The sequence below is a fragment of the Oreochromis niloticus genome, linkage group LG12, assembly GCF_001858045.2.
Source record: "Oreochromis niloticus isolate F11D_XX linkage group LG12, O_niloticus_UMD_NMBU, whole genome shotgun sequence".
NCBI classification, from domain to species: Eukaryota; Metazoa; Chordata; class Actinopteri; order Cichliformes; family Cichlidae; genus Oreochromis; species Oreochromis niloticus.
In genome coordinates, this window is record NC_031977.2 from 3,755,122 (window position 1) to 3,776,232 (window position 21,111).

At 38.8% G+C, this 21,111-nt stretch overlaps 1 protein-coding gene across 19 annotated transcripts in view; it reads left to right on the forward strand.

Moving 5' to 3' along the window:
- The first annotated feature begins 7,217 nt into the window (after window positions 1-7,217).
- Window positions 7,218-21,111, forward strand: part of LOC100710725 (voltage-dependent N-type calcium channel subunit alpha-1B) — a 219,586-nt gene continuing 205,692 nt past the window's right edge. For 18 of the 19 annotated variants that reach the window (XR_003222360.1, XM_025911919.1, XM_025911931.1 and 15 more), the window contains exons 1-3: window positions 7,218-8,145; window positions 11,275-11,380; window positions 14,123-14,262. Coding sequence is in view for 18 of the 19 variants with exons in the window: in XM_025911919.1 (XP_025767704.1) it covers window positions 7,886-8,145; window positions 11,275-11,380; window positions 14,123-14,262 (506 nt within the window). In the remaining variant the exon portion in view is untranslated. Of the gene's footprint in view, window positions 8,146-11,274; window positions 11,381-11,825; window positions 12,452-14,122; window positions 14,263-21,111 lie in introns of those variants that run through there. The other variant, XM_025911933.1, reaches the window with a different exon arrangement.

The window sequence follows — 21,111 nt, forward strand, 5'->3', positions numbered from 1 at the left end:
AGATGCTCCCATAAAAACTCTGTCTCGCCCTCTCTTTCTCTCTCTCTGTCACACACACACACACACACACACACACACACACACACACACACACACACACACAGGGAGAGACAAGCAAGTTTCTAGGTCAGTCAAGCAGCCTGGGAGCTGCTAAATTTGAATCCACCAATCAGAGAGGCTGTGTACTTTTTCCCGCCAAAACAGGTGCAGCCGTTTTTACACACTCAGCACAGAGAGAGACAGGATTTCTGCAGTGTATTTCTCATAGTGAGGATTCCTCTCAAACAAATGGCCATAATTTCCTAACCGTAGGGGCTAGAACGGTCATTCTTACACCGTTTTGTTCAGAAGAGATGGGGGAATCTTAAACTGTTGACAATTTATCATTAAAATATGAATTATTAAAGATATTTGACTTCTAATGCACCATAACTGAGTAGAGGCAAGCGAAAACTGCCTTGACTTGCCCCCAAACAACGCTTTCTAACTCTAAATCTATTTGGAGTATTGATATCATTCTTTCACCGTAAGAGACAGCAGGCTTTGGTGAACAGTCATGGAAATTTTCAGGTCTCTGTGGAAATCCATCAAAAAGATATGACGAGAGAAAAAAGTGCCTCATTTCCAGAGTTTGAAATCTGAAGAAATCTGAGCGAAGGACGGATTTCCTACCCTCAAACAAGTGTAACTCATCTCAGAACGGTAATAGGTGAGAAAAAAATTCTTGAATTGTGAGCGTCAGGAGTGTCTGAAGATATACTGGGACAAGCCTCATGTTTTAACTTCGCTTCGTTAAGGAGATATGACGATTCGAATATGCCTCTCATTACAGAAATCAAGTGGTGATTTTGAACAAGCTCTCCATTGACTTTCTATGGAGAGTTTTGCGACTTTGTGTTGGTCTGAGGAGATTTGCCAAAATTCTATAAATCTCACAACAATGATGGTGACATTTTCTGAAAGCCAGCAAAAATACCTACGTTTTGATGTATAATTTGTGTGGGTTGAGTGAAAATTAATCAAGTAGCAAGAAGTTGTTCGGACATGAAGAGAAAATTGCCAAAGGTACAGTGGCTCACTTAGAACCAACTGCATAGCAACCATAACAACGCATGTATTTTGTGAAAAATCACAAAGATGAAACTCAAAACTTAAAGAGGGATAAGATGAAAACGGTAACAGATATGAAAAAGCTGAATCATTCATGAATAGCCCAATAATTTGTGAACATTTTAAAGTTTGAATGGTTGTTCTACGTGAAAGTAGGAAAAAGTAGTTAAGTTTCAAAAACAAGCAAGTTTTAGCAGAATTTTGGAAGTTTTCCATTCATTTCAATGGGACAAAAAATTGCATAAAAAGCTTAATATTTTAAAAAGTATAACAGCAGAAAATACCAAAAGTCATAGCAGGAATTAGCAGAAATAGCAGAATAGTTTAAAATTTGAACGGTGAAAATCGGCTGAAAATTGTGGAAGTAGTTAAGTGCCAAAAAACGTACAAAAAGTGGCAACTGGAATAATAATAAAGTAGGATAATAAAGAACTAGAAAAATTTGCATTTCCTGCGAAAATGCTGTGTGGATGCCTTAACGCTGAAGCTGTCTGCTGAAAAGCTGAAAAAGATGAAAAGTTGCAAAAAGTTGTATGGTGGTGAAAAAAAACACGTCGCCCTGAGCAGGATTCGAACCTGGCCCTCCTGGTCTCAAGGCAGCTACTCATCTCACTGAGCTAAACTCATTCTCTCAAGAAGAGGAGGAGAGACCGACAATTCTGCTAAAATGAGCAGAAGCTGCTGAGAATTGTGCTGAGAAGAGGTGAAAAGGCTGAAAATTTTGCAGAAAAGAGGTAAATTAGCAGAACTTCTGCAGAAAAGAGGCAAAGGAGCAGAAATTTGTGCTGATAAGAGATGAATCAGCAGAGTTTCTGCTGAAAAGAGTTTTTTTTTCTGAAAACAGCCCAAAAAAATGGAATTTGTGCTGCAAAGAGGTGAAAAAAATAAAAATTTTGCTGAAAAGGGGTGAAGAAGCTAAAGCATACCAAATCAAAGTATTTGTGCCAAAACATAGTGTTTCTGCCATATTTGTGGTATTTGTGCCACAAAAGTTACTACATTACAACATGAATACGGATTAAAGATGAAAGAAACTAGCAACAAATTCCTCCACTACAAACCAGTCTGATACCACTTCTTTGGAGTGTTCACGTTTACTAAGGCACTACCCAAAAGGCGCCACAAGAGGGCACTCCAACACAACAGATGAGGTGAATGAGCAGAATTTCTGCTGAAAAGAGGCAGAAGGTTCTGTATGTAGAAAAAGAAACACTGTTGAACCATGTGTGAAATAAAGAAAGAAATGAAATGAAAGAACAACCTGGTTCTGCTCAAATTCACCAATCAGAGGTACTGCTTCTGTCTGCTTCATCAGGCTGTTTACTTGTATGTATTTCTGCCATGTGGTGTTGACAAGAATCTGAGGTCCATATTAGAAAAGCTGCTAAAATCATAAAACTTTGCAGAATTGTAATAAATTAGCAATATAAATTACAGGTCTGTGATAGTGTATAAATTTGTAGTGAAAACAAAAAACATGGACCAAGTTGGGATTGAACCCATGACCTTTGAGCTGCAGAGCCGTGTCATTACTGATTGCGCCACCCGGAAAGGGGGCGGCGGTCTGAAAGACAGATACTTGGGCAGTCAGAAAATAGATCGCGGTGAGAGGCGGAAAACGCCGTTTTTTGGAGTTACAAAACGTCGTGTAACTCAAAAACTAGGAGGGCTAGCAGCATAATTCTTGTACTGGGTGAATCAGCGGACTTTGGTGTATTTTGACTGCGATTTTCATAGCTCGTTCTACCTCCGTCGCGGAGATATGACGAGAGAAGAAACGGCTTCATTTCCAGAGTTTGAAGACTGAGAGAAGGACAGATTTCCACCCCTCAAACAAACGTAATTCATTGCTCAACGGTAAGATAATTGTAAAAACTGCTTCCACTGTGAGTGTCAGCAGTGTCTGAAGATATATTGGCACAAGCCTCATGTCCTAACTTTGCTTTGTTAAAGAGATATGGCAATTTGAAAATGCCTCCCGTTACAGAATTTCAGCTCTGAATTTGAAAACCTCCCCATAGACTTTGAATGGGGAGTTGTCAGACCTTGTGTCACTTCGAGGCAAATTGCGAAAAAACGGTAAACCTCACAATAAAGATAGTGACATTGTCTGAAAGCCAGCAAAAATACCTACGTTTTGATGTATAATTTGTGGGGGTTGAGTGGAAATTGAGTGAGTAGCAAGAAGTTGTTTAGACATGAAGAGAAAATTCAGAACGGACCAGCACTCACTCTGACTTAATTGCATAGCAACCATAGCAACCCATGTATTTTCTGAAAAATCACAATTTTGCAACTGAAAACTTAAAGAGAGATAAGATTAAAACGGTAGAAGATCTGAAAAAGCTGAATCAGACAGCAATAGCCCAATAATCTGAGAACATTTTAAAGTTTGAATGGAATTTCTAGGTGAAAGCATGAGGACGTAGTTAAGTTTCAAAAACAAGCAAGTTTTAGCAGAATTGTGGAAGTTTCCCATTCATTTCAATGGGACAAATTAAAGGAAAAAAGTGTAATATTTTAAAAAGTATAATATTAATAAACACCAAAAGTCATAGCTGGAATTAGCAGAAAGAGCAGAACAGTTTAGAGTTTGAACTGAGAAAATCGGCTGAAAACTGGAGGAGTAGTTAAGTGCCGAAAAACGTACGGAAGCAACAGGAATAATAAAGAATAAAGAGAAACAGGAAAACAATTGTGTGGAAGCCCTTTAGGGTATCCACACAATAAAGAGAAACAGGAACTCAATAGTGTGGATGCTTAAAGCATCCACACAATAAAGTAGAATAAAGAATAAAGAGAAACAGGAACTCAATAGTGTGGATGCTTAAAGCATCCACACAATAATAAAGTAGAATAAAGAATAAAGAGAAACAGGAACTCAATAGTGTGGATGCATAAAGCATCCACACAATAAAGAGAAACAGGAACTCAATAGTGTGGATGCTTAAAGCATCCACACAATAAAGAGAAACAGGAACTCAATAGTGTGGATGCTTAAAGCATCCACACAATAATAAAGAATAAAGAGAAACAGGAAAACAATAGTGTGGATGCCTTAAAGCATCCACACAATAATAAAGTAGGATAATAAAGAATAAAGAGAAACAGGAACTCAATAGTGTGGATGCCTTAAAGCATCCACACAATAAATATACTTTAAAGAACTAAAATGAAATGCACAATATCTCACAAAAGTGAGATTTTTAAAACTGCCTTAACTCTGTTGGGCATGGAGTTCACTACAGCTTCACAGGGTGCCACTGGAATCCTCTTCCACTCCATGATGATGTCGTGGAGCTTGTGGATGTTAGAGACCTTGCGCTCCTCCACTTTCCATTTGAGGAAGGTGCTCCATAAGGTTTAAGTCTGGAGTCATGCTTGGCCAGCCAGTACCTTTACCCTCAGTTTATTTAGCAAGGGACTGGTCTTTTTGGAGGTGTTTGGGGCTGCTATCATGTTGGAATATTGTCCTGTGGCCCAGTTTCTGAAGGGAGGGGGATCATGCTCTGCTTCAGTGTGTCACAATACATGTTGGCATTCATGGTTGCCTCAATTAACTGTAGCTCCCCAGTGCTAGCAGCACTCATGCGAAGCCCCGAACAATGACATCCCACCGCCATGCTTGACTGTAGGCAAGACACTTGTCTTTGTACTCCTCACCTGGTTACGGCCAAAAACCCTTGACACCATCAGAAACAAATAAGTTTGTCTTGGTCTCATCAGATCACAGATAATCCATGTCCTTAGTCTACTTGTCTTCAGCAAACTGTTTGCGGGCTTTTTTGTGCATTATCTTTAGGAGGGGCTTCCTTCTGGGACTACAGCCATGTGATGCTGTGGGCGTGTATGGTCTGAGCACTGACAGGCTGACCCTCCATGCCTTCAACCTCTGCAGCAATGCTGGCAGCACTCATGCATCTATTTTCTAAAGACAACCTTTGGATATGATGCTGAGTATGTACAATCAACTTTTTTCGAACATGGCATGGTTTGTTCTGAGTGGAACATGTCCTGTTAAACCACTGTATGGTCTTAGCCACCGTACTGCAGCTCAGTTTCAGGGTGCTGGGTATATTATTTGCCATGATGTGCCATGTTAAACTTGACCAGTATGAAACTGTGAGAGCAATAACACCAGTTCAACACACCTGTTCCCCATTTGAACATGAGACCTTGTAACACTAACAAGTCACATAACACCAGGGAGGGAAAATGGCTAATTGAGCACAATTTGGACATTTTCACTTAGGGGTGTACTCACTTTTGTTGTCAGGGTTTTAGGCAATAATGGCTGTGTGTTGAGTTATTTTGAGGTGACATCAAATTTACAGTGTTATACAAGCTGTACACTGACTACTTTTCATTGTATCAAAGTGTCATATCTTCAATGTTGTCCAATGAAAAGAGAGGAAAAAAATATTTACAAAAATGTAATTTTTAAAAAATACAGAGTAAGTATCTCACTTTTGTGAGATACTATATTGTTATATGTTCAGATAAAACTGAGGTTATTGTACTCGGCCCTAAAAATCTTAGAAATATGGTATCTAACCAGATTATTACTCTAAATGGCATTACCTTGGCCTCCAGTAACTCTGAGAAACCTTGGAGTGATTATTGACCAAGACATGTCCTTCAATGCACATATTAAACAAATATGTAAGACTACTTTCTTCCATTTGCGCAACATCTCTAAAATTAGAAATATCCTGTCTCAGAGTGACTCTGAAAAACTAGTTCATGTATTTATTACTTCCAGGCTGGACTACTGTAATTCATTATTATCAGGATGTCCTAAAAACTCCCTGAAAAGCCTTCAGTTAATCCAAAATGCTGCAGCAAGAGTACTGACAGGGACTAGAAAGAGAGAGCAGATTTCTCCTGTATTGGCTTCCCTTCATTGACTCCCTGTTAAATCCAGAATTGAATTCAAAATCCTGCTCCTCACATACAAGGTCTTAAATAATCAGGCCCCATCTTATCTTAATGACCTTGTAGTACCATATCACCCTATTAGAGCACTTCGCTCTCGCACTGCAGGCTTACTTGTTGTTCCTAGAGTATTTAAAAGTAGAATGGGAGGGAGAGCCTTCAGGCCCCTCTTCTGTGGAACCAGCTTCCAGTTCTGATTTGGGAGACAGACACTATCTCTACTTTTAAGATTAGGCTTAAAACTTTCCTTTTTGCTAAAGCATATAGTTAGGGCTGGATCAGGTCACCCTAATATGGAACGCCAGGACTGCCTCATTATGGCAGTCCTGGCGTTGCATACCCTGAATCCTCCCTTAGTTATGCTGCAATAGACGTAGGCTGCCGGGGGATTCCCATGATGCATTGAGTTTTTCCTTTCCAGTCACCTTTCTCACTCACTATGTGTTAACAGACCTCTCTGCATTGAATCGTACCTGTTATTAATCTCTGTCTCTCTTCTACAGCATGTCTTTATCCTGTTTTCCTCCTCTCACCCCAACCGGTCAGCAGATGGCCCCGCCCCTCCCTGAGCCTGGTTCTGAGGTTTTTTCCTGTTAAAAGGGAGTTTTTCCTTCCCACTGTCCAAAGTGCTTGCTCATAGGGGGTCATACGATTGTTGGTTTTTTCTCTATATCCATTATTGTAGGATCTACTGTACAATATAAAGCGCCTTGAGGCGACTGTTGTTGTGATTTGGCGCTATATAAAGAAAATTGAATTGAATATATGGGAGATGTTTTAGTCTTAGGCTTTTCTGGTGAAATTTTTACAGTAAGCAGAAGATGCACTGACAACATTTGGAATAATTGTATTATCAGTTTAAAATGGAATTTTGAGTTTACTTTGGAAATACCGGAAATAGTTTCGTCCTATTTATTGTTTGAGTTTCGAAGGGAATCGAGCCGAAATAATTTAGTTTATATCGCAGTTACATCAATTTTTGCTGGGTTAGTTGCAATATTTTAAAAACCGAAATCAGATCTGTCCACAAACAAGCTCTCATTTTGCCGGAAGTGATTTTTATTCCGTGTAACTTGACCTGTGGCTCGTTCTCCTCCCTGTTGCTATGGCAACAGGGCTAGTCCAGGTGGAGCCACTGGCTGGCGTCTTGTCGGTCACGTGGGTGTCTGAGGAACAGTAGAGAAAGTGGTAGCTACATTCCCATTAACCGCAAATTCATGGAAACAAGCAGCTGCACTGTGATTTCTCCTCGACGAACGATCAGAATGAAATTACATCAGTTTCTTCCGTGGGGCGAAGTGCTCTAACGAAGACTGCTTTTAAGTCACAGCGGTCAGCAGTGATTAAGAAAAGAAATGCTGCTGTTTACGTTATCTGGTGGAAAACACGTTTACTCACTGTGACATTTCGCGTTTTTCCCTCTGCTGTATTCTTTTGTCTTGAGGTGGATGTCTTTTAGACACGGTGTTCCGTTGTCTCCGCATCCTCTAGCATGGACTTGTTAGCGTTGACGCCAGTATAAAAGCTACCTGCAAGGACGTGAGCAGTCCGTCATGAAAATGATGCATCATGGAATGTGAGCGTCTAAACTTTAAGCAACAATCCCACGCCGCGGAGAGTAAAAACATGGAGGTGAGGCTATAACCGACTGAGGCTGATGAAAAAGAGCCTCCCTCAGCTCGTTTTTTGTGTGAATGTTTGACTCTGCTGGTCGTGGCCGACACACGCACCCAAAGGACCTGCAGGGGGACGGGACGTCAGTGTGTGTGGTGATGCTTCTTCTCTATTTTTTTTCTGGTGTCAGTTTTGGTTTCTCCAGCAAGATCTGCGCTATTCCGCAATGGCTCGATTTGAAGACGAACTGTCCAGCCGCTATGGAGGCGGCTGTCCCGCAGCCCCTGCCAGGGGAGGCAGCCGGCAGCCGGGGCCTCCGGGTGGCCAGAGGATGTACAAGCAGACGATGGCCCAGAGAGCCAGGACCATGGCCATTTACAACCCAATTCCAGTCAAACAGAACTGCCTCACCGTCAACCGCTCTTTGTTCATCTTCAGCGAGGATAATGTCATACGGAAATATGCCAAAAAGATCACCGAATGGCCATATCCGTACAACCCAGTAAACCCCCAGATAAGCCGCTCTGTCCCGTATAAAACCCGCATGCCTGACGACGAACTCCCGGGAAATTTTAAGGGGCCTTACTTAGACGTAGAAGAAACCGGCATCTAGAATACTGTTTATTAATTAATATTAATATATATTAAGAAAGCAACAATACGTTCAGCTAAAATGTAAAACTTGCACAGCTGGCTCTCTGGTTGTTTCCAGTGTTGGTCACAAGTCCCATGCTGCTAAATGCTGTAGTCATGAGTTGGTTTATAGTATAGCACATCTAGGTAAGAGCTGAAGTTTATGTGTGATGACATGACTATATGGGCTTGCTCGGTAGATCCTTTTCTTGTCTTCTGGTGAATGATGTGCTCTGTAGATGGTGCTGTCCTGAGTACTGAACTTCAGCAATCTGCAGGCTTTCCTCAGCAGTAAGGCGGTGGCACTCTGCATGGGTGTGACACAAAACAAACAAGCGCTGAAATGCAGCAGGTTTCAGGGTATAAAGCAGCTCATGCCTGTTTGGTAGATGTTGTGCACAGTGAGTGAATGCCACCTGTTGAGCTTAGTGTGCTGACCAAAATCATTTCTTACTGGTGTGCATTTTGATTTTTCTGAGGAAAAGTCCCTGGAAAGACACCTGTATATGTGCATGAGTGTTCATGTAATTAACTCACATTTAGTTGTGGAATAGTATCCATTGCTTAAGCCACTGGTTGGTTAACCTCTGGACTAAGCAAACTGATCATGCCTTGATGTCGCAGTGCATTAGTGAGCCATTTATCCTGATGCAGCTCAATCAAAGCAGCGCTGCAGGAGGATTTACTGTGGTTCAAAGCAGTTGGAGGCCTGGTGCCTGGAATGCATTGGTCTCCTCCCTCTCCTGAGGATGCCCTCTTACTGGCAGAGCTGTATCATCCCTGAGGGGTACACTAATAACACAACGGCAGTGCAGTGTAGGGAGCGAGATACCCAAATGAGCTGTGCAAATCTGCATTTAATTTCTTTCAAAAAGCAGACGTTTAATTCAACACTGAAGAACTGCTGCATATCACCAGATATGCATCACCAAGCTCCCACTAGACTGGAGACTTAGAATGGTGATCACTTTGGGTTGTCTTGCTTTTGCAAAATATCAGGGAGTGTATTAGAAGATGGATATAGCTCTATAGTAAGGTGCTAGTAAAATAGTACAACTATATTGAAGTGGCACGTCACCAAAATATTTAGTTTACTATACTGTATTTTTCTGTGGGTGTAGATGGAAAAAGTAACCCTCTATACACACAATTATAATCAGGAGTTGTCATCCTTGATTTTTAGGGTAACAATTTGACTGGAAGTGTGTGTTATAAGTGACCAAGTTGAGGTCTGCAGATCATGAAAAGGTTTTCCTCAACTGTTGTAAGGCCAAAGCTGGAAAGATTACTTTTGAAATGGAAAAGCTTACATTGTTAAATTGTAATAAGTAATGCAACTAAATTTCATGAAAGGAGTACAACTTATTTCAGTTAGTTTGGTACAGGAATTGCAATGCTAGGTGCTAGGTGTTTGTTTGGCAGATGGGAGGTAGTGCATATTCAAACTAGAAAAAACCCCCACAAAGTTCAAAAGAATGCTGTAGAAATGTGACAAAAAATGGCATTTATGACAAACAATATAACAAAGGTTATATTTCAAATGTAATCCACATACACTGCAAGCTTTTGTAATTGTCATCTTCACATTATTACTCTGTTTTTTGTTTTTTGTTTTTTAATTTTTCTCAGTATCTAACAGTATCTACAGTTACATTTATTTTCTAAGTTTATTATAGAACTCTGTTGTATTAGGACTTTTATACATAATGGAATACATTTTTTCCATTACAGTTTCATCAACTTTGTTTGCAGTACAAATGTAAAGATGTGAAAACCAGATATCAAAATTTGAGCCCATAATACCAAATGACTGGACCCTGTCTAGATACAGGGACTCTTTAACACAATCCTGCCCTTTATTCTGCTAAATATACTTACATTATTTGTATAATTTTATTATGCTTCCTGCATAAAGGAGTTTTTGTGCTTCCTCTTCTCCCTAAAGCGGCGTTAGCCTCCCATTTCCAATATTGTGATAGCAGCAGCATGAGTGAAAGGGAACATTTACAAGATGGTAGTGCTGCCAAAACACAGTAGGCTGAGCTGGAGTTGGAAGTCTTAAGCAAGTTAAGATTTTCAATGGAAGCAGATATACTGGATGTTGAATATGGAGCTGCCAGGCAGGAGGAAAAGAGAGAGACCACAGAGAAGCTTTATGCATATATTGAAGGAAGACATGGAGAGGATGGGTGTAACAGGGGAGGATGCTAGTGGTAGGGAGAGATGAAGGCAGATGATCTGCTGTGGCAATATTATCAGTTAACATAAAAGGATAGCTTTGGTTGACCTATGAAGTGATAGTAAAAATGCCGGTGTGTCAGCATTGCTCCATCCAGATGATTGAAACTGAGCTAATCATATGAACTTGGAACTTAAAAAAAGTGTTGTGTTAGGAAATAATCAACAAGCAAAACACACTGAATGCTACACTGAGTCAGTCCTTGAATATATTTCTGCCACAAACTTGCTCATCATCTACACAGTTCTCGTCATTCTTACTAGAAAACCCTGATGTATGGGGACATTAGTTCATGAACTATTTCTTCTTCCTTAATACATCATTTCCAAGTCGACACTTAGTAGCTGTTTTACCTGTTCTGTTGTCTCTCCTTCCATTGATTTTTCTTGGTATGACAGAAAGATGATGACAAGCAGGCTAAAAGCTTTATCACTGATGGATGAGCTAGCCACAAAAAATAATAACTGCTCTGAAATTTCATTGTAGCTTCAAGTGCATGCACTCTGTTTCTTTGAATCTTCTCCAGTATTCTTCTCCAGCCAATCTGATACATAACCTAGAACAATCATTTCAACAGAAAGAAATGGCTGGTGCCAATGCCAAAACTTTCTCTTCATGCATAATGCTGTTAAGAAACTACCAACGTAAAGGGGGGGGGGATGGCTTTGTGTCAACCTTCGTCAGGTTTCTATGTCTTGATTTAATGTTTGCATGTTTTCACAAGACTTCCTTAACACTGTCACTCCATTTGAGTACATGATCTTGGCCACTATTATAGCAAACTGCATTGTGCTGGCCTTGGAACAACACCTACCGGCCTCAGACAAAACCCCAATGTCAGAGCGTTTGGTAAGTAAAAAGCTGGTTGGTTCTTTTATTGTGTTACACAATAGAAACAGCATTTTGTAAATGCAAACACTAAGGGATTAGCATTGTTATTTTTAACAGATGTCTTTCTTTTGTCTGGAATTCATGCATGCATGTCTGTCTGTCAGTAAATAGTTTCTATCCTGCAGACTCTGCTGCCAAAAAGTTACTGATTTCAATCTTTCCACTTTTTCCTAACCATGTGCTCATGGGTTTGACCATTTCAAGTAGTATCAAGTATCTAAACTGAAAAGATGTGCAGATGCCAATTTCCCCTCAGCATGAGACAGGGTCCTTCCTCCTGAGCGCTGCAGGTTGTGCAGATCCATGCAGAGCTGCCTTTGATCCCCATTGTGTCATTACCACAGGCTACCCCTGCTCCACCTTCCTCCCACCACAACTCTCTTGTCAAGTCTTTTTATTAAAGAAGGAAATAGTGGGAGTGACAATGGCAGGGCTGCTTTAGGAATTAAATACCACATACCATAGATTTCATAAAATGTCTGTGTTTGCCCAGCAAAGTTATGGAGTTGTGACAAGGGCTGCAGTTTAAGATTATTGCTTTGGGATTGTGTAGTGTCAAAAAAAGGAATAAAAATCAAAAAGGCAAACTGAAAGCTCCCTGCTGTGATGGCCCGTTGTGAATAAGGGAGCAGTTGAAAGTAGGTATCAATACAGAAGGGGAAATAATTAGTTGGTTCCCTGCTGAATTGGTAAGTTTGCACACTAACAAAGAAATGAACAGTCTCTAATGTTACGATAGTTTCATTTGAATGGAGAGGCAAAATATCAGCTAGAAATTAAAAAAAAACTTGACATAAAAGTAAAACTTATTTGGATGTTATTGAGTGAAATGAGTATTTGATCCCCTACAATCCAGCCTTAATTCTGGCTCCCACAGATTGGCCGTGTGCTCATGTGTGCTCACACAGATTGCAATCAGTCAGTCAATTAGATACACCTGATCTGTCAAAGGACATCAGGGACAATATTTTAGACCTGCAGAAGGCAGAAACAAGCTACAAGACCATCACCGAGGAGCTTGGGCAGAAGGTAACTACTGTTGGTGTGATTAATAAATTAAACAATCATAAAAATAAAAAAACAAATCTACTATAAGAATTAGAGACTGTTCATTTTTTCATACAAATTCAGCACAGGATCAAATAATTATTTCCACTACTGTCTAATCTTATATAGAATTTTTACAATCTGTTTATAATTGTTGATTTGGTATTTGGAAAAAAAAGGTCTGTTATTCTATTTCACTGCAAGGGAAGTAGTAGAATCGGCCACTTTGAGGTAACAAGGATAGTAGTTGCACTTTTATCAACATGTAATTGACCAAAACAGCATCTTCAATGAGGTTTCAAGGCATTTGATAAAAGCAGATATAGATCACTTTTCTGGTGATCACACTACTTTTTGATGTTGCGATCCAAGTCAGTGCACCCTTTACGCCGATGGATGAACAGGTTGTAGCTTGAATGTTAGCCTAAAGTATAAACATTACTCTGTAATGTTACTATGTTACTCTCAGTCTCTCTGTATAAAAAGTTTCATTTTTAAGAAGAAGTTAAAATGTCCAATACTGCTCAAAAATGAGCCGGAGGACATCTACATGTGTAATTGCATTGCAACTGGCAAAATTTGATTAGGGTTATATTATATGTCAGAGTATTGCCAGGTGTGAAGTTGATAACAGATTGCTTACCCATAACCAATTATTTTCATAATGCCTGATTAAAAGTTATCTCTGTTTAACAGCTGATAGAGCGCATTGTCTGAAACTGTTCCACTGCAAAGAAGGGAAAGTCAGAATGGGAAACTTAGTGATTTAATGTTTAGCAGCTTATTGTTAGAATAAGTGTCCAAGTCCTATGCAGGAGCAGTGATTTGATTATGTAAATATAGTTTTTCATGTGTAATTAAAATACGAATGGACAGATTATTTATATAAGCATCCTGTGAGGCATTCACAGAACATTGCATGTCTTGGGGGTAAAGTGCTCCCAGAAAATTCCAAATAATTCCAAGTACCGCTATTATTGTTCTGAGGTCTTAATAGGTGCTAACCATAACTCTGTATTTCTCAAAAAGGCCGAAAAGCTATTTTTCTAATGAATGTTTTTATTTGTTTTTATATGCATGTAATGAAAACATAATGTGCATATTCTAATTGAGTAGGGTTAGGGTCACCACCAGTGAGGCCTTAGCCCTGACAGGGTTAATAAATATATCGCTGAGAATAAAGAAAAATGATTACCTTTATGATACCTATTGGGTTTTGTTTTTTGAATAGATTGAATAGACGCTTTGCGATAATTACATTTACCTTGACCAAAGTTTGAATCCTTTTTTAAAACCTCTTTTTCCTTTAAACTCTATTAAGTTAATGGAATGATGAAGCCAAATTAATTATACTGAATCCATCCACCAGCACTAGTTGCACCATGTGTTATTCCTTTAACTGGGAGACACCTCTAGTTTTCTAAAGCGTTTCCAGAACTCACAGATTCACAGGAAAAAAAAAAAAGGTTTCCGATTTTTTGTAGTCATAGTTCTTTTGGTGGGTTAAAGCACCTGATAGAGCTTTGTAGAGGATCACAGTACACAGTACTAGAACCTTCTTTTCATTGTGTATTATTTCACATTATCTGTCTCAGTCTTTATAAATCTATGTCTGCAGTTTCAGAAATCCTTTTCTCTTCTTTCCTCTTACAGGATGACACAGAGCCCTATTTTATTGGAATATTTTGCTTTGAGGCTGGCATCAAGATCATTGCCCTGGGCTTTGCCTTCCACAAAGGCTCCTACCTGCGTAATGGCTGGAATGTAATGGACTTTGTGGTGGTCCTAACAGGGTGAGTAGCGCAGGCCTAATGGCTTATGTAACTGCTAACTGACAGAGCCGATGGGCAACAGCGATTAATGAGAGGTGGGAGAGAGCCTTGTTGTGTATGTGTGTGTGTTGCATTTCTAATGATCAGTAGAGCTGAGCCATTCCAGATGGCAGGGTGTTTTCTTCCTGTCTGAATAAACAGTGTCTCAATAAGGTGGAATTGTCTGCAGTAGATGTGCAAAACAGAAGGAAATCAGAGAACACAGCACAGAAAGGACTATAACACAAATCCAGTAAAAGCTTTTTTCTTTCTGTTTTTCATCTTTAAAAATCATGAAAATCAAACACATTTTCGAGTAATAACAAGTTTTGTTTTTTTCAGGGGATTGTGTTGAGTTTAAGGCCATGGCTAGTTCCTTCTGACTGCTCTGATGAAAGCACTTAGTCGTAGTTTTAAGAAATTTAGAGTAGATGGTACAAACCTTTTTGGAAGTTCAAACATGCATCAGTTTCCGTCATGTTTGTGTTGACAAATTTGGCCAAATTAACAAAGGCTAACAATGTAGATATTTCCCCATTTTTCATAGAGTCAAACTGTAAGAGTTTAGTTTACTTTAATGTTAATGTTGAAGCCAATTAAACTTCTATACTTCTATACAGTTTTTCTATATTTATGTTATATTTAGGTAACTGAGCATTTAATTCAAAATATTTCTCCTCTTCTTGGAGCTATTTGACATGTTTATCCACTACCTTTGGCTTTAAGTGTTTATCCATTAAATACTTAAAGATTAAAGACTTAAAAACATTCAGATGTCGCTATAGCAAATATTTGTCTATGAATTTTACACATTTTACAGGAATTAACATTCTTTTACATACCTATTTCAACCAACATATGGATTATTTAGCTATTTTAATTTCTCGGTATGCTTTTCTGACTTAATAGGCATCAACAACATATTTTATGGAATAATTTATTTTCCTTTATAGTATTTAGTCCAGTCAAGTTGGGGTAACTATGGTTGGAGTTCACTCCACTTTGCCTCTTAATAAGGTATGCTTTTGATGCCAACAAAAAATATATTTTAGCTCTTTGGACAGCACCCTTTTTACTGTATAACATTTATTTACCATTTATTTCAAAAAGGGCTGTTATAGAGGCATGCGACATTGTATGACATCAGCAAGTTTTGGTGCCTATGTTCAATCTCTAAAACTTCTGGTGTTTATTGTTTGCCATGTATGAGAATTTGTTTCGTCATCACTAATTTTTAAGGCGTTGACTTGGCCTGTTTTTGTCTACTTTGTGGGATGCAAAAACGTGTTTTTATTATTAATTTTCTGAATTAATATTTAAATTGTTTAGTCAGCGTATTAAAATTATAAAATCTAGTCTACAGATTACTTATTTTATCTATCAAATATTTAAAAAGCCGAAACTCAGAAAATGAACGTTATTATTTGTTCAGAGGTAAAACAGCCTATGACCGGGCTGACGTCTTCTAAAAGTATTGCACTGAAACCAGATGTTACAGGCCATTATCATCTGACACACTACTTGTTTTTGTATCTGAAGGAAAAAAACAGTTGGCTGATGAGCTGGAATATCTGATTTTTAAGTTGCCAGCTATTAGTGTCAGTTTTAAATGACTCAGGTTCTACCCTTGATAGCAGCTGTTTATTTGTACCTCATGAAGGTGAGTCTGGAACTTCAGATAACAATTTTGTAGGCCCTTTAAAAGTGATGCAAAGCCCATAAAAGGCTGATAACTTGAGAATAATGTGACAAAAGATTTAAAAATTGATTCCATAGGTGTGTCTACTAATGATGGCACTGTTTGCGCCGATACTGTTCCAAATGAGTATCTTAATTTAATTTTAATTTTAGTATATATACATATTAAAATATCTCACTATAATGTTTTTGACAGCTTTAGTAGGGACAGAAATGGACTTTTATTATCACCATATTTCTGAGAATGTGTACAGGAATATTGCTGTTGAAGTGTGGTAAGGGTGAAAAGGAAGAGGCTGTAGTGTGGGGGGTTGATGCTGGAAGGGCGGGGATCAGAAGGCTGCTGTTACGCTGCTGAAAGTCCCTGAGCACCTGCTAGCCTCACTGGGGGACAGGCCAGCCTCTTTTACGTAATGATACAGATATTTATTTCAGCCGTCTTGGGCTGTGAGGAACCTTGTTGCAACAAACAGAGCCTCTCCCAATTCCCCAACCTCTCATCAACACCTTAACCTCTCGCTGGATATCACTAGGAGTCACTGAGACTTTTGTTCCTGTTAGCTGGAAACAAGGAAATATAGTAAATGTCTGGTTTACTAATATGTCCTTGAGATCTGCCTGTTTGCATGTTGCTTCTTTATTGTAGAACCAAAACTGTTTGTGTCCCGCATAAATACAGTGATAGCCATATTTTACTGGGAGCCTAATCCTGTCAAAATATTTCTTGAAAAGGATGGAGCATGGGCTACACTGCTTACATATAAATCTAGCTATCTTCTGGTGATGGCCTTTTTTCCAGCTTCAGGCAAGTGATGGAATACTGTGGGATTAAAAATAGCCTTAGCATGTGCATCACACAATAAACAATTTCTATTATATACTTATGAATAATAGAAACATTCTAACATATGCAAAATATATGCAAGGAACATTTCTCCTAGTAAATGCTTTATTTGCACAAGTACCCACAAGCTGTACGTTTGCATGTACTGTATCGAGCATAAATTGTGAGTATGTTGAGTGTTGAGGTTATTGACAGGTTGTTAGAGCCTTTATGCAGCCAGAGCAGTTGTGTGTGTGTGTGTGTGTGAGAGAGAGAGAGGGAGAGAGAGAGAGAGAGAGTGGGTGAGTGGGTGTGTGGGTGGGTGTGGGTGTGGATGCAGCTCAAGCAGGTCTGATTAAATTGGGGCTGAGCAGGCTGGCATGTCAGCCATAATTGAAGGGTTGGGTGGTGGATAGAGGCCATTACAGCAGTGGTCTGGTCATTTTATCAGGGCCATGCTACACTGATGGGTTGAGCCATGTTTTCCGGGTAGATATCGGATCACTCGTGCAGAGTCATGCAGCTGAACACACACATGCAGGCAGTGCACTTAACCATGCTTGTACACACATGCTGGTCAATCATTTCTCAGTGATGATGTCCATTTCCTGCAGGATGTGCTGTGTGAAAACCCATAGCAATCATGCATTAACAGTGACTCATTGATTATCAGCATTCAGCTCATCTAAGCAGCCATCTTAGCAGATTGTTTGTAACTTGAGTATAACATGACCCTTCATCTTTCACTCTGTTATGCTTGCACAGGTTGCAAATGCCACATCATCTCTTCCATGTAACATAAAAGATTAGATGGAACACTTGGATAATAAGGAATTATAATATTATATACTAGAAGCAACAAATACGTTAGCTACACATATTTTTCAGCATCACTGTCAGATAGGATTTTTCTAATTTTAGCAATATTGCACTGACAGAGGGGAAAAAAAATAGAATTTTTACAATATGGGTTGTAAACCAAGGAATTGTAAACCGAGGATTCTACTAGAATAGCAAGGACTAGTATAGAGGCTGATATAAAACACCTTAGAGTGTAAACTTATTGTGTAATGTACTGCCAGGAGATTTGTGGTTTGCCTTTGTTAGTCTAACACAGTGACAAGGATCCCAGTGTGGGGGCTCTGCTTTTTCTGCTCTCAAATGGTATCGGTGAATCCAGCTAACATGCAGCCTGTGTGACTGCAGGTCACTCATAGCACACTGAATTTACTGCATAAAACTGTCCAGTATTTTACCAAACTGCTATTGATAAAATGAACAAATTTGTTAACTGTAAGAATGAGAATTTGTGGTTTTAGAGGTAGTTTTGCTTTCATGCAAAACAACAGCTAGCTGTTTAAAATATTCAACCTTAAAATATTCACTTTCAAATAATTATAATTAAAATGTACATAATCTCCATATTTATTGTATTTTGATTACACTGTTTTGAGCACAAGTTTTGTAGGATAACTAATCCCCTGATACTGTTACAGTAACATGTTATTATCTCCTTCATACGTTTCCTTTGAAAGCTTCCAGAATTAGTAATTGTGTCACAGTAAACAGTAGGTTTTTAGTTTGATCATGAATTGATTTAATATATTTTATGCATTCTATATTTCTATATTTGATTTGTCAAGATTAATCATTTTTTGAGTCATTGTTTTGAGTCACTGCATTCCTTCTACTTTACTCTGTGCAATTACATGTTTCCACAGAATGCTTTTTCATAAATCCCAAGAAATGGAGGTGAACTCTACAGGACCTTCAGCTGTTATTCATATACCTAAGATACAATAAAAGACATATAGACCACAGTATACACAGTCAAGGCAGTCAACAGGAGGAGAGCTTCCAGGGAAAAATAGTGACAGCCACGATCCTTTTTCTGGCTCTAGTTGATCTAAGGGGTGTCTCTGGCTTTTTTCTGATGGGCATTTTGCCACTGCAGATGTTTGACACTGCATGTGCTGTCAAACTGCACAAACTGGTTGAGACAACACAATATTGCCTCCAGGTAATTATTAATGAAAAACATCAGCACAAATGATGAAAAGGAGCTAGAAGCTTTGTTTTTATTCAAGTCAATTGAACTTTATTATTTTTATTTCACAACAATTCACAACAACTGTCACGTCAAAGCACTTTACATTGTGGGTTACGGACACTACAATATTAAATAAACAACAAGAAAACACAACAAAAAACGATAAGACCACCCACTATGACTAAGCATTTGGTGATGGTAGAAAGGACAAACTCCCCTTTCACAGGAAAAAACCTCCAACTGAACCAGGGTGTGGGCAGCCATCTGCTGTCAAATCATTGATGATACCCATTTCCTGTAGAATGTGCTGTGTGGAAACCCAAAGTAAGTATGCATTAGCAGTAACTCACTGATTGTAAGCAATCAGTTAATCTGGGTAGTCATCTCAAGTTCATTTCAATTTATCTGTGTTCAACTTTAGTACTATGTTATTTTGTTGTGAACCATTATGTAAATTCAACATTTTATTTTATTACAACTTGGGGGTTGTCTATTATAATCTTCCACAATAACTTGGGGAGGATCTAATTTGTTGAATTAAACATTGCTTACATATTAAATCCTCAGCTTATTTATTTATTTTTTTTAATCAAGACATCATCTTTAATTGCACTGACTACTCAAAAAGAGGATACTTACAATCCTGATGACAACTAGGGTATTCCAGTACTGAAATGTATCATGGTAGAATTTTTCTGTCTATACTGAATTCTCTATTGATAGTGAAGTATTTTTGACCTGAAGAAAAAGTTGTAATTTAACTGTTTTAGTTTTGAGTCACAGCACAAATAGAGTGAATGTAATGGTGTTGTCCATTGCTGCCGCACATGTGTTTACTGAAATAAAAGTGAGGTTACTGTACTTGCTGTAAAAATCTAAATTGATACTTACTCTAGGTGGCATTACCTTGGCCTTCAGTAATACTGTGAGAAATCTTGAAGTCATGTTTGACCAGGATATGTACTTCAATGGGCATATCAAACAAATATGGCCACTGCTGTTTTCCACACTTCCAGCTACTGTATGTGTGGTTCCCTTTCCTGTTTATGCCACCCAATAAGCATTTAGCGTCAAAGTGTCTTCACTGTTGAATTTTTGGAGGAGTGGTTGCAAGTGCCTCTGTCACATTTATGGGAGGTAGAGAGGGCCATCTACTCAGTGAAAGGTTGGTGGTTTTATCCTTGGCCTCTCATGGCAGGGAGTCCTTTATGATATAAGCTACAGACTGTTCAGGATGTAAGCACTACAGGCAACCTTAGAGAGTTTACGACTTGCTGCAAGACCACGTTTCTTATTTCTACTATTGTCTATCATATTCCCATTTTTCGATGCCCAATTAATTGATCAAATGGTCTGTCGATGCCCATGTATTCCTAACGACCCCTTAGGTCTTTCATTATTATTGGGCTGATGTCATGGAGTTGCTGCGGATCAGACTTTTTCTGTCACATCCTTCACAGTTAGGCCCTTCTTAGAATGGCTTAAATACTTCCTCTCTTCCCAGTTCAAAATTTGTGACTACTGTTCACTTATTCATATCTCTTTTATTCATAACTCAGATCTCTTTTAGCTTAATAATAATTCATAGCATATGTGAAGCAGTTCGAGGGCCATCTTGAACTTGGTATCAAATGATCCCATCACACATAACAGGTGCTTGCTCTCTGAACAGGGGCCTGAATCATCTTTCATTAGCTGGTAATCAGATAACTCTACAATGTTCCAGTATGATGTTAGGGAGTCGCTAATAAGAACATGTATTTGCCTCCTGCATGCTCCTACCAAAATCAATAGTGTATTGAGCTGAACACAGAAGGAATAGATTCTCCTCAGCATTCCTCTTTATAGCTGGCTAGATCAAAGCAGCTGCTGTTGGATTTTTGCAGTGGCTCATTCCTAAAATACATGCCACACAGCATAAGTGAATATGTTTCTCAAATCAGTAAAATATACCATATTCAATATATTTTTTAATATGTTTTCATACCTTAGTGTGTTTTTTATGTCTACAAAGCCCTTTGAACTTCCACATATGATATTAATAAATTGAATTATATAAAGCCGTGGGTGACTAGAATGGCCTTACTAGGATCCCTCCCACTAACACATGGTAGACATTGTTTTAAGCAAAAATGCTGTTGTTGCTGTTGTTCAGCAAACTGACTGTACTGCATCCACCATTATCTAATGAAGTGTTGCATCAGATACTACTAAGGTAACTTTTTCAGCTCGTGGTACCGCTCAAAGTAGCAACCTCATG